At 41.0% G+C, this 13,693-nt stretch overlaps 1 protein-coding gene across 5 annotated transcripts in view; it reads right to left on the reverse strand.

Moving 5' to 3' along the window:
• LOC139418322 (phospholipase D2-like) overlaps positions 1-13,693 on the reverse strand; it is a 38,685-nt gene that overhangs the window by 14,051 nt on the left and 10,941 nt on the right. For all 5 annotated transcript variants that reach the window (XR_011635302.1, XM_071167687.1, XM_071167689.1 and 2 more), the window contains 4 exons: positions 6,595-6,711; positions 6,387-6,491; positions 5,585-5,673; positions 5,215-5,328 (listed from right to left, as the gene is read on the reverse strand). Coding sequence is in view for 4 of the 5 variants with exons in the window: in XM_071167687.1 (XP_071023788.1) it covers positions 5,215-5,328; positions 5,585-5,673; positions 6,387-6,491; positions 6,595-6,711 (425 nt within the window). In the remaining variant the exon portion in view is untranslated. The remainder of the gene's footprint in view (positions 1-5,214; positions 5,329-5,584; positions 5,674-6,386; positions 6,492-6,594; positions 6,712-13,693) is intronic.

The following is a 13,693-nucleotide window of genomic DNA, read 5'->3' on the forward strand; positions in this document are numbered from 1 at the left end:
ATCAGGGAGTGTTTTTTTTTATTATTATTTTTCGGTGGGAATGACGTCGGGTCCGGGAGCCGCTACAGGCTCCCCTGCCTCAGTCGATCTGTCAGGTTACCCCACATCAGCAGGGGTGACCGGTCCACTCCTGATCCCCAGGATCGTCCCTTTGGTCGGCGTCCTGCGGCTGGAGCCGTGCATCGGGAAGGGGGTACTGTCACATGTTCTCCCTCTCCGGCCACTAGGTCACCAGTATGCTCGTTATGGCGCACACCTGTCACCATCATTACGCACACCTGCGCGTCATCAGACTCACCTGGACTTCACTTCCCTATATATGTCACTCCCTTTGGTTCCTTCCCCAGGTGTTATTGTTTCTGTGTTATGTCTGTGCGTTTTTAGTGTTTATTTTGTATTATGTGTTTATTTATTTAAAAAATACTCACTCCCTGAACTTGCTTTCCAACTCTCAGCTCACATCGTTACAGATGACGTTGTCCCCACAGTGAATGTACGCACATATCCCAACCAGAAGCTATGGATTAAAGGCAACATCCACAATGAGTGGGACACAAATCCAGATGTTTGTAAGAAATCTCGCTACGACCTCCAACGAGTCAAACAGGCAAAGCGTCAATACAGGACTAAGATTGAATCTCACTATGCCGGCTCTGATGCTCGTCAGATGTGGCAGGCCTTGCAAACTATCACATATTAAAAAGGGAAACCCAGCCATGTGCTGCCCAGTAACATGAGCCTACCAGACGAGCTAAATGCCTTCTACAGTGCTTCGTCCTTAAAGTTGCAGCGTACTGCAGCACAGTTTGCGTGGTGCCACAGAATTCTATGGCAAGTTATTTAAGTGACAACCACTGGTACCATTAATGCTTGTTAGTGCTAGTTTGACCACCAGAGGGCATATTTGAGAAGCATTTGATAGCCTTCAATAGTGGCTGTACTAGAGAATTTAAAAACTATTTTTGTAAGAACATAGTATATGGGACGGATTTTAAGAAATGTAGCTTAATTCATTTGATTAATATTATTCTAAAGAAAAACGAAAAAAAAACTCTGTTTCCGTTAGGATGGAACGGAAAATATGGCGCTGTATAACATGACGGTCAGGAGTAGGCTACAGTACTTGCCTATTTAGCTAAAGAATCTTTGTGTCGTGCAGGCACACGGGAGACCGGGGTTCAATTACCCGATGGGGAGGAAGGAGTAGGCTGTCCTTGTAAATAAGAATTTGTTCTTAACTGACTTGCCTAGGTAAATAAAAGGTTACACTAAGAGCATAACATTTCTACACCCTAATTGTAGTCTAACCAAGACCCAAATGGAAATTCAGTCAAAATAAAAAACACACAACAGTATGTGTGGAGAAAAAAAGGCACAGCACACAAACATCAAAACTTAATCCCAACTGTAATGTATGGTGGAGGGAGCATCATGGTTTGGGGCTGCTTTGCTGCCTCAGAGCCTGGACAGCTTGCGATCGTCGATGGAAAAATGAATTCCCAAGTTTACCAAGACATTTTGCAGGAGAATGTAAGGCTCTCTGTCCGCCAATTGAAGCTCAACAAAAATTGGGGGATGCAACTGGACAACAACACAAAACACAGAAGTAAATCAACAACAGAATGGCTTCAACAGAAGAAAATACGCCTTCTGGAGTGGCCCAGTCAGAGTCCTGACCTCAACCCAATTGAGATGTGGCATGACCTCAAGAGAGCAGTTCACACCAAACATCCCAAGAATGCTGAACTGAAACAGTTTTGTAAAGAGGAATGGTCCAAAATTCCTTCTGACCGTTGTGCAGGTCTGATCCGCAACTACAGAAAACATTTGGTTGAGGTTATTGCTGCCAAAGGAGGCTCAACCAGTTATTAAATCCAAGGGTTCACATACTTTTCCACTATGCACTGTGAATGTTTACACGGTGTGTTCAATAAAGACATGAAAACGTATAATTGTTTGTGTTATTAGTTTAAGCAGACTTTGTCTATTGTTGTGACCTACATGAAGATCAGATCAAATCTTATTATCAATTCATGTAGAACTCCAGGTATTTCCAAAGAGTTCACATACTTTTTCTTGCCACGGTATGTGTTGTGATAATTGGGTTGTTTGCTCTATAACCTGTTAATTCATATGTCTTCCGACCGTGATCTAAAGGTCGAGACAATAAGAAGACACTGTAGAAGAATTCAACCACACCTTTGTTTTAACACAAAAACGGATAGCAACCTCTGTCCACAAAGCATATTTCATGTACAGTAACAGACAGTTAGATGACCTACAGCCTGGTCAAGCAAGTTAATGTTTCCGACATTTTCGGACCACTAAACAACTATTGATTTAGAACCACAGAGAGTTACCGCAAGACGGAAAGAACACAGGAGTTGCCTCCACTATTCCAGCACCATTTCAACATCATCAAATCACCTCTGCTTAGTCTAATACAGTGACAACTAAAAAGAAACCAAAAACAATTTAGTCCAATAAACGTAAGCTAAATATGATGTGGCTCGTCCATGGTTCTGATTTCTGTGTGCGTGTGAGTTTGTGCAAGTACAAAAACATGTTGACACCCTACTTGTAGAGAAACGCCAATGGATGATGGCTTCCACTCTTATGTTGAAGAAACGGTCTATCACTCTGTCATATAGTACACACTTTTAGTTTTTGTTGTCCTAGGCTATCTGGTGAAGGGTTCTGACTTCTAAACTTGAAAATATGAAATATTCTTATTCATGTTACTGAGGGAGAGAGTGGAATGAAGAACGTTTACATTCTGTCAAAATATGTTATTGTTAGACATCAGGGATCCTATGGGGAGGAGTGAGGAATTTGGGGCCGAGGTCAGGTCAGATGAGGTGAGGAAGAACAGATATCAAAGTTCTGTCTAGCAACAGAGGTGTATTGGCTGTTCAGAGGTGTAAGGAGGAGATTCAGGAGGAAGGGTTAAATATCAGTGCTTGTTTGAATATGTCTTTGTCTCATGCAGCTGTATGACACGGTGGGTGAATAAACTTGGTTTGAGATTTACTAATCTTCCATGAGTTTTTACTGTGTTTATTTAGAACCTAACACTGGCAAAAATGCTTGCTTGCTAGCCTAACTTCCATTCATGGTCAATATTAGCTAGTCAACATTAGCCATCTACATCGAGCTACAAATTGAACTTCTATCCTCTCAGGCCAGGGGCACAACAATGTATGAATTAATGGTTGGATCAGAATTGCAGTTATAATCATTGGTCAATACGGAGAATTAAGTAAAACTACGGGTCCAAATCCCCATCTCCATCCATGGCTAATTTAGGAAAGGGACAATTTTATCTAGCTGGCTAGCCACCGGAGGACAACACAACAAGATTCAACAATTCAAGTTTTTCAATCAATGACATATGCTCAGTGACACCAAGTCCAAGCTGGCTTCCATTTACACTTTTTTTTCGGTAAACCAGGACCATTCACTTTTTTTTTGGTAAACCAGGACCATTCACTTTTTTTTCGGTACACCAGGACCATTCACTTTTTTTGTCAAAAGGAAGCCAGATACTCACTGGCTTCCCTTGTCTTCAATGCTTTGGGTGGCAACAATGTCATACTCGTTTGGACCAGACAGCATCAGAGAGAGACAGAGGGGCACAGTTTCGCTCGCTTGGATGCTTTCTAGTGAGATACATTCAGCCTCTTGCAAATTGAAGGAAAAAAATAAAAAAAATATATATATTTTTTTTTTTTACTCATTTAAAAAAATATATTGGTACATTTTGGGGGGGGAAGCCTGGCTTGCCTTGGCATCCATGAATACACACCATTGCCTACAATACATTCCTCAAATGCGAATTGCCATAAAATCTGGAGAGAAACATAATGGGGATGTATTCAAATCGGCTTTAAGGAGCTACACATTTGCATGCTGAGCATGTTGTGGTAATATAAATGTTTATAAATGTTCTTGAAATGTCCTGCGGACCTCCAAGAGGTAAATGTATATTGTGTGAACAATGGAATATTATGTTAAACATTAACAAAATAAGCTATGAACGTCATAAAAACTGACTTATTTGGACATTTTGGAACATTGTGGGAATGTTCTGTGTAACCTTCGTGAATATCAAAATAATATTCTTGCAACATCCCAGACAACTCACATAACTTAATGAAATGTTCTGGGAACCTTCAAAGAACTTAGACCAGGTGTTCTGTCAACATTAAGGGAATGCCCTGTGCACCCTAAAATAAACATTGTACAATCATCCGCACAACTGGCCAGTTGTTTGTGTTTTGGAAACATATATTTTGTGATGTCCCCACCAGACTGTTCCCACAACCTAATGAAAGAACAGACAAGATGTATTCTGGGAACATTCTTGCAACATCAGGTGAATGTTTTATACAAGTATTGTACACCGAGTGTACAAAACATTAAGAACACCTTCCTATTATTGAGTTGCACCCCTCCCCCCCACCCTTGATACACATGGAAAACTGTTGTGTGAAAAACAAAAAACCCAGCAGCGTTGCAGTTCTTGACACAAACAGGTGAGCCTGGCATCTACTACCATACCCCTTTCAAAAAGGCACTTAAAATCTTTTGTTTTACCCATTCACCCTCTGAATGGCACACGTACACAATCCATGTCTCAATTGTCTCAAGGCTCAAACATTCTTCTTTAATCTGTCTCCTCCCCTTCAATTACACTGATTGAAGTGGATTTAACACGTGTCATGAATAAGGAATCATAGCTTTCACCTGGCCAGTCTATGCCATGGAAAGAGCAGGTGTTCATAATGTTTTGGACACTCAGTGTATAATCTTCAGCACAACTGGACAGTTTTTGTCTAACGAGAACATTTGCCGCAACCTAACGAATGTCACAGAACCAATTTTGTTTGCTGGGAAAACATGACTGGTACATTGTGTTATTACATTACCTGGAAACCTAATGAGAACTTTTAGGGGACTGTTCTGTGGTGGCTGTTACAGATGTTGTGCACAATATTTTAGTGAATGTTAGAACATTCCAAGGATATTTCATGACATTTTTGGGGGGGAGAATGTTACCATCCTAATATTAGATAAAACCTTAACTACAACTTAATGGGAATCTTAGCTAATGTTCTGGAAATGTTCCCAGTTTTCTGGGTACAGTGTGTGTGTGTATGTGTGTGTGAACGTGTGTGTGAACGTGCATGAAGGCCCATAAGGGAGGGTTCTGACCTGTAAGTGAAGTGTAGTATAGCTTGGATGGCATTCCCACCTCCCTCACTGATGTCTCCTTCAAACCCAGGCAGCAAGGGCACCACCACAAACACCCTGTATTTCTTCTGCTCACTGAGGAACAACAAGAGAGTTATGGGATGGGGTAGCAGAGGAGAGAGTTATATAGAAAGAAACTATTGGCAACAATGTATTTGTAACATAAAAAATATTGAATCATGATAATTTAACTTTACTTATTGAAACAGATAATCAACAGACAAACATGTATAAAACATGTATAAACCAGTCCAGTAATATCATGTTATACAGTAAACCAAGCTGTGTGTTGACAGATTAAACTCAGACAGACATGGTGGTAGAACCACACCTGTGTGCACGTAGGATCCTCTTCACGATCGCGTCACCAATGCCATTGTGCACGTTCTTCCCGTCAGCACAGCTGATGAAGAACTGGTTCTGAGAGCAGAGAGGTAGAGAGAGGGACAGATGGAATCTCTGTCAGAGCCGTGCATATATGGCTCTGGTCTCTGTTTGATGCTGTGGGGTGTGATGGGTAGGGAGCTGGACTTGTGACCAGGAAGGGACATTGCTGTTAAAGCATTCAGACTTCAAGCTGCTCACATAGAACAGCAAATAAAACCCACATGACACTGTTAGAGAGACAGGAATAGGCAGGGATAAGGAAATAAAGCAAGGTTGGGAGAAAATACATCTTTCTAACCCTTGTAGTCCATTAATAAAACAACCATTTCCAGTTAAAAGAGATATGGAAACAATGCATATTTATCATTCAACTATTCATCTCATTTGCATATTTAAAAACAAACACCTCATTGGACTATTCATCTCATTTGAAAATCTATGCTTTCAATTGGACTTGATAGCACTAGGATCATGTGGACTGTGGAGGCACATGAGGGTGGTCATTATCTCAACCTTGAGCTGTTGACTTCAGTACAGAGACACAGTCACAAGACTGTGGGGGAGGCCAGGGCACTGTCTGGCGTAACAAAAAAACAACCTTGTCCCCTGGTTGATTTGTACCTGCAGCAAGCAAACAGGTAGAGAGGATGGATACGGCATAGAAGTGGTGTGGTTATGAGTCTGGTAAATGAGTGCAATGAAATAATGTGTATGTAATGTACGTAATGTGCTGGTAGCAGAGTTACCTCGATGTAGATGTAGTGTTCGCTGTTCTCGATGGTATGAATGTAGGCATTGAGGATAGAGCTCTCACAAGTGCCGGCTGACCAGCGATCCACAGAACGCAACACCTGAGAGAAAGAGAGGAGAATAATGAAAATAAATGAACAATTGGTGGTTAAAAAGACAGGCATTTCTCTGTGAGCTTGTATGTGTCTGGGTGAGCATGTGTACCTGCACAGAGGCCTTCCCGGAGCCAGGCACAGTGAATGGCAGTGGGTCAACAGTACTGTGAGACTTGGGCAGAAGGCAAGGGAAGAACTTGCCTCGGATGTTCTTGTACTTAAAGATCTGTAGGCAGACAAAGCAAAGACAATAAGAGCCAGATGTCTCTCTCACATAACCCTAGAGGCTCTTTTCGGCTGGCGCTAAGGAGGCGCAAGTGTTAAACGCACGTTAGTTTGCAATTTCGTCATTTAAAAACTCTCGCACTGGCATTTTCCACCACTTACGCCAGGTTCCGCAATTTACCTGTTTAAAATCAGGTGGGAGGGGTGACAATATTTGAGGTGTGTCCTTAAAGACAAGCTAAAAGTCACCATTTCATGCAGCACCAAAGGGAGGTTTTAAGACCCACCAAAAGACAGGTCTTAAAAGGTAATGCCGTTGGTATTGGCATGGATTTTGAGAGCGGAAGCGCAGCCTATCCAGCCCTGACACAGCCGGTGAATCTCGTATTTAGAAACATCAAACAATTACTGGTTTCCCCCCATTTTGTAGACATAGCCTATCTAAAACTATTTTTTGGGGGGTGGTGGGGAATTTGACTCTAATGATTAACTCTTTTAAAGCCTTATCAATGGTGAATTTAATCTTGCTGATTGACAAAGTTTGGCATGTCCATGGTTCAGACATAATGCAATTTACAGAAGGCCTAGCTAGCCCCTATATCAGTGTGAATCAGTGATGTGCGGTCAGGGGAGGCAGTGCTTACCCTGTGACAATCTAATAAAAAAGCTGTTATGAAAAGCCAAATAAAAAACAATTCAATGTTATGTTTTTTTCTCAATGGTTCTGGTGTTTTTTTATGCTCAAAATCAAAATATTTGGCTAAAATGCATCAAAACCTCAGGAACGGAGCCAAGGTACTCATGCCTTTCTTTCCAGCCATTGAAATCCTTGACCCACACGGCCTTTCCTGACTCCAGTCACTGGTAATTGACAAAACAACCTGTGTAAAAAAGGCCCTTCCAGCAAATCAGCGAGTTTGAATGGACATCGACTCTGTCTCCGCCCACTCTAGTTTAGAGTGTTTTTAGTCGTCGACAAAATATGTAAATTTGGCTGGAGACCGAGTTTACAGTGTTTTTTTTTAGTGTTGTGCATGCATCTGCAATTAAAATCACAAGTCATTTGGATTACCACACATAAAGAAATACCTTCAATGGAAGCAACTGTGTCCGCGTGTGTGTGGTGGTGACAATTAAGACAGTAATGGGCCTCAACATCATGTTCTACCCAGACAGCACTATAGTGGGCAGAACCAAAAAAACAATCAGCATTAATTACCAACAGGCGAGGGCATTCACAGCAGACTGCTCAGACGAGCTCCCACCATCTCCCTAACTGCTAGCTGTCAGGCAGGCAAGTACTCGACTGAAAGGCCATTATCAATTAATACTTTTTTACCCAGACTTCTTACACATCTTGGTTATTTACTTTGTGGATGTAGTGGGAATGGGGCTTATCCTGCCACTCAATGCAGGGCCCGAGCCTTGGCTTCTACAAGATGGATGCTATTAACTACACTACAACCATTTGCATGGCTGCATGGGGGCGCACTCACGCAGGAGAATTATGTTCTTCGACAAGCTAGATGCCCCAATGGATGGAGTTGCCTGTGTGCTGCATGGGAGAACTGTGCTACCAGCTACTGTTTGAGTGTGTATGACTTTTTGTGTCAGTGTGAAAATGGAATCGAAGGAGGCCTCCTCCACGGCCGTGGGCCTGGTGTGTGCGTTCAAAATAAAATAACAGACATGGGGTTCTGCTGTGACTTCTACAACGCTGTCACGAGAGGTTCACCAGACAAATGGACTTTACAAGTAAACATAGGCCTTAATGCATTTTCCCTTGCGGGTTAGGCTACTGTTGAATCATGAGAATATACAACATCCCTTTGGATGCATTTGATTTATCAAGCTAGAATTACATTTCAGTCATTTTGATTGTTCATATATAATAAAGGTTCTAACACTTCTATATGTGTGTGTATTTGCGAGCGCGGCACATTGGAAGATTTCTAAATCCATTGTGAAAGGCTATGGAGTTTGCTTTGCGAATTATTCCGATGAAATCTGTCCATATTGTTATTTTAGTGCCACCTATCAGTTGTAACTGTGGATGCTACATGGCTGAGTTGAGCAGTTTGTAATTTTGTCAGATTGTATGAAATATGCCATCAACGGAGGCTGTCACTTGTGTATCTTGGCTACATTGGTATTTACATTTGGTGAAAATTGTTTGCCAGTCTCGGTTAATAGCATCTGGTTGTTGGAGCCATGTGTTGTTTAGTGAACATGGGCTTCATCAAGGTTTATTTGTGAGTAAATCTGGCTTTGGTCATAAACAGTGCTCACCCAGCCACCGACCTCACTGCCCGTCACTGGTTCAAAGTGCTATGTTTAACAATATATTTCCATATTGAAGCCATGCAATTGACCCTTTGCTTAGCCCTGCCCCATAATTTTGGGCAACCAATCGCAGTGCTTCAATGGATAGCAACTGTCGTTGAGTCCGACATCTCAGATAAGCTCACGTTTAAAACGACCATCATGCTTGATTGAGCGAGCTGTTTGTCTTGTAGTAATGTGGTACCTGCCTGTATTTCCATAAACCTTTATTTTAGCAATGCATGACATTGAGAAAAATATATGTTTCACAACATGTTTTTTTGGTCAATAGGTGCCCAACATAACAAGTGGTGGTGTCACAGTCACTCATATATAGAGGTCTATAGAGCCTGTCTCGATTCCTGAATTCTGTAACCGTCAGTTTACCTGTGTAATATTAACATAAGCTCAAATACATGTTTTGCAAACATGGTCCTGTTTTATTGGCTGATTTTCTTTCACTCTGCGGTCCAACTCATCCCAAACCATCTCAATTGGGATGAGTTCATGTTATTGTGGAGGCCAGGTCATCTAATGCAGCACTCCATCACTCTCCTACTTGGTCAAATAGTCCATACACAGCCTGGAGGTGTGTTGGGTCATTGTCCTGTTGAAAACAAATGATAGTCTCACTAAGCGCATACCAGATGGGATGGCGTATTGCTGCAGAATGCTGTGGTAGCCATGCTGGTTAAGTGTGCCTTGAATTCTAAATAAATCACTGACAGTGTCACCAGCAAAGCACCATCACACCACCTCCTCCATGCTTCACGGTGGGAATCACATATGCGGAGATCATCCGTTCACCTACTCTGTGTCTCACAAAGACACAGCGGTTGGAACCAAAATCTCAAATGTGGACTCATCAGACCAAAGGACAGATTTCCACCGGTCTAATGTCCATTGCACGTGTTTCTTGGCCCAAGCAAGACTCTTCTTATTGGTGTCCTTTAGTAGTGTTTTCTTTGCAGCAATTCAAACATGAAGGCCTGATTTCACGCAGTCTCCTCTGAACAGTTGATGTTGAGATGTGTCTGTTACTTGAACTCTGAAGCATTTATTTGGGCTGCAATTTCTGAAGCTGATAACTCTAATGACCTTATCCTCTGCAGCAGAGATAACTCTGGGTCTTCCTTTCCTATGGCGGTTCTCATGAGAGCCAGTTTCATCATAGCGTTTCATTTTCCAGATTGACTGAACTTCATGTCTTAAAGTAATGATGGACTGTCGTTTCTCTTTGCTTATTTGAGCTGTTCTTGCCATAATATGGACATGGTCTTTTACCAAATAGAGCTATCTTCTGTATACCACCCCTACCTCGTCACAACACAACTGATTGGCTCAAATGCATTAAGAAGGAAAGAAATTCCACAAAATAAACTTAACAAGGCACACCTGTTATTTGAAATGCATTCCAGGTAACTACCCTAACTACCACACACACACACACGCACACACACACACACACACACAATTTTAATAGCAGGATACTGTAAAGTTCATTATTCCTCTGAAGAGTATGAATTAGGCTGTTTGAGAAAGTTTGAATCCTAAGCAACCTGCATATACATCGTTTGAAGTAGAATGTATAGACCAACATAGCTACTGTAGTAGGTCAAAGGTAAGTGCTGGAAAACCTTGGTAGAGCATGGGTGGAGTAGGTATTGTGTTGCTCATGTGAATTTCCTTTATTTTTCAGCTTCAGACCAATGCCTACTTCTCCTTTAACTTAATCTGTTTTTAATTCCAATTGTTTTTACACCGGAAGGTGATTTTCTGTTAGAGGTGCACTATGTAGAAATCGCGCCGCCCTTTCCCGGTTGCTAAAATTCTAATAGTTTGCCTAATTTCAGTTTGTGACAAAACAAGAAAGTATAGTATAGAGAATCATTGTACCATCTAAACTGCTGTGAAAATAAAAAGGTTTTCAGCTGTTTGAAGCTGGTGTGCAAACCCGAAAGTAAGACACAAAAACAAAATGGGAAGCATAGAAATAGCGCACATAGAACATATCTACCGCTTCTTAGACTTGCTTTTAATGAGAATGACAGATCTATAACTAACTTTTATTACATATTGCAGCTTTAAAAAGGTGCATTATACAACATTTCAACAACATGTGAAGAAAGGAAATGAGCTATTTTAACCTTTAAATTTGGCCAAAAGGTATTGGCCTTAATGGCACAGGTGGTTTGCTTGCATACCTGCAAGGGTTGATGATTTAAACCCTGGTCTGCTGCCCTCTAATAGCTCAAATCAGTTATGTTCAGAATTTACCATGGACAGTCAAAAGTAATTGTCTGCAGTTTTCAGAAGATGAATAACTCAATTGACTGTGACAGTCTTACATTGTAAAATGACTCAATGCCCATTGAAAGCACAGTAAAGGAAAACGGTTTTAAGTAATTGACTTTTGAAGGTTGTATAACTCAGCCATTGAGACTAAACAAAGATATTCTCATGTACACTTAGAGCTGCGTCAGTAGGTTGACTGGTGAGCTTAATGTGGTTCATTTGATCATCAGATTCTAAACACTGATGTTTAGAGTCCCACAATAAGAGTGAAAACGCTAATATTTGATGTAAACTCTACACGGTTGTGTTCTGTGAGTGTCACTGAGTAGGTGGATACTCCATTACGTGAGTGCAACATCCATAGGGTTAGGCTGTACAGTGCATATACAGTTGAAGTCGGAAGTTTACATACACCTTAGCCAAATACATTTAAACTCAGGTTTTCACAATTCCTGACATTTAATACTAGTAAAAATTCCCTGTCTTAGGTCAGTTAGGATCACCACTTTATTTTAAGAATGTGAAATGTCAGAATAATAGTAGAGAGAAGTATTTATTTCAGCTTTTATGTCTTTCATCACACCCAGTACCTCAGAAGTTTACACACACTCAATTTGTATATGGTAGCATTGCCTTTAAATTGTTTAACCTGGGACAAACGTTTCAGGTAGCCTTCCACAAGCTTCCCACAATAAGTTGGGTGAATTTTGGCCCATTCTGATTGACAGAGCTGGTGTAACTGAGTCAGGTTTGGAGGCATCCTTGCTCGCACACACTTTCAGTTCTGCCCACAAATGTTCTATAGGATGAGGTCAGGGCTTTGTGATGGCCACTCCAATACCTTGACTTTGTTGTCCTTAAGCCATTTTGCCTCAACTTTGGAATTATGCTTGGGGTCATTGTCCATTTGGAAGACCCATTTGCGACCAAGCTTCAACTTCCTGACTGATGTCTTGAGATGTTGCTTTAATATATCCACATAATTTTCATTCCTCATGATGCCATCTATTTTGTGAAGTGCACCAGTCTTTCCTGCAGCAAAGCACCCCCACAACATGATGCTGCCATCCCCGTGCTTCACGGTTGGGATGGTGTTCTTCGGCTTACAAGCCTCCCCCTTTTTCCTCCAAACATAACAATGGTCATTATGGCCAAACAGTTCTATTTTTGTTTCATCAGACCGGTGAACATTTCAGATGTCATTACAGATGAACATGATACCTTCAGGCATTTGGAAATTGCTCCCAAGGATGAACCAGACTTGTGGAGGTCTACAATTTTTTTCTGAGGTCTTGGATGATTTCTTATGATTTTCCCATGATGTCAAGCAAAGAGGCACTGAGTTTGAAGGTAGGTCTTGAAATACATCCACAGGTACACCTCCAATTGACTCAAATTATGTCAATTAGCCCATCAGAAGCTTCTAAGCCATGGCATCATTTTCTGGAATTTTCCAAGCTGTTTAAAGGCACAGTCAACGTGTGTACGTAAACTTCTGACCCACTGGAATTGTGACACAATGAATTATAATTGAAATAATCTGCCTGTAAACAATTGTTGGAAAAATTATTTGTGTCATGCACAAAGTAGATGTCCTACCCGACTAGCCAAACTATAGTTTGTTAACAAGAAATTTGTGGAGTGGTTGAAAACAAGTTTTAATGACTCCAACCTAAGTGAATGTAAACTTCCGACTTCCACTGTAAGTATGCTCCCAAAGCAATTCTAAAGTCTAACACATCCAGTGCAATTTCAACTGATTTGAATGATTGTCTTCTGTTGTATTTATATAACATTCCGTTATTGTTTAGCATTAACTAGTCGAAATATGGCATGATTACACTACTTGTATCCGTTTAAATTCAATTTCAATAGTTGTTTTTTATTTTGAATGCAACCCGCAAATTCATCTATTGTGGCTAGCTTCACACAGGTAGAGATGCTGGACATGGGCTAGTCCAGCATCCAAATCAAATCTACGTATACAATCAAGATGATCAAATGGCAGAGTTGTTCGTTTGGCACTGTTGATCAGCACAGATTTGGATAAAATGTTAAGAAGAAAGGAGAAGGTTAGTATTGGAATCTATTCTAGAAATTCGAAACTGGTGAGTTTTTCTGATGCTAGTAAGCATCCATTTGCACAATGGAGTGCCCAACCGCACTGTATACATGTGCATTTGTTTCAGTGAAATATGGCTAGCTTTTACCTTAGCTTGGACTATGGATTAGCTAGCCAGCTAGTGTTGCAAAAGACCATTGTTTGCATTCTAAGGTAACAGCGTGACCATTTGCCCAAAATTTGGTGTTGGTTTTGAACTGATGTACGTTAGCAAAGACAGTACAGTATGAAGATAGGCTAAAAC

Source organism: Oncorhynchus clarkii, chromosome 10 (assembly GCF_045791955.1).
Source record: "Oncorhynchus clarkii lewisi isolate Uvic-CL-2024 chromosome 10, UVic_Ocla_1.0, whole genome shotgun sequence".
Classification (NCBI taxonomy): Eukaryota; Metazoa; Chordata; class Actinopteri; order Salmoniformes; family Salmonidae; genus Oncorhynchus; species Oncorhynchus clarkii.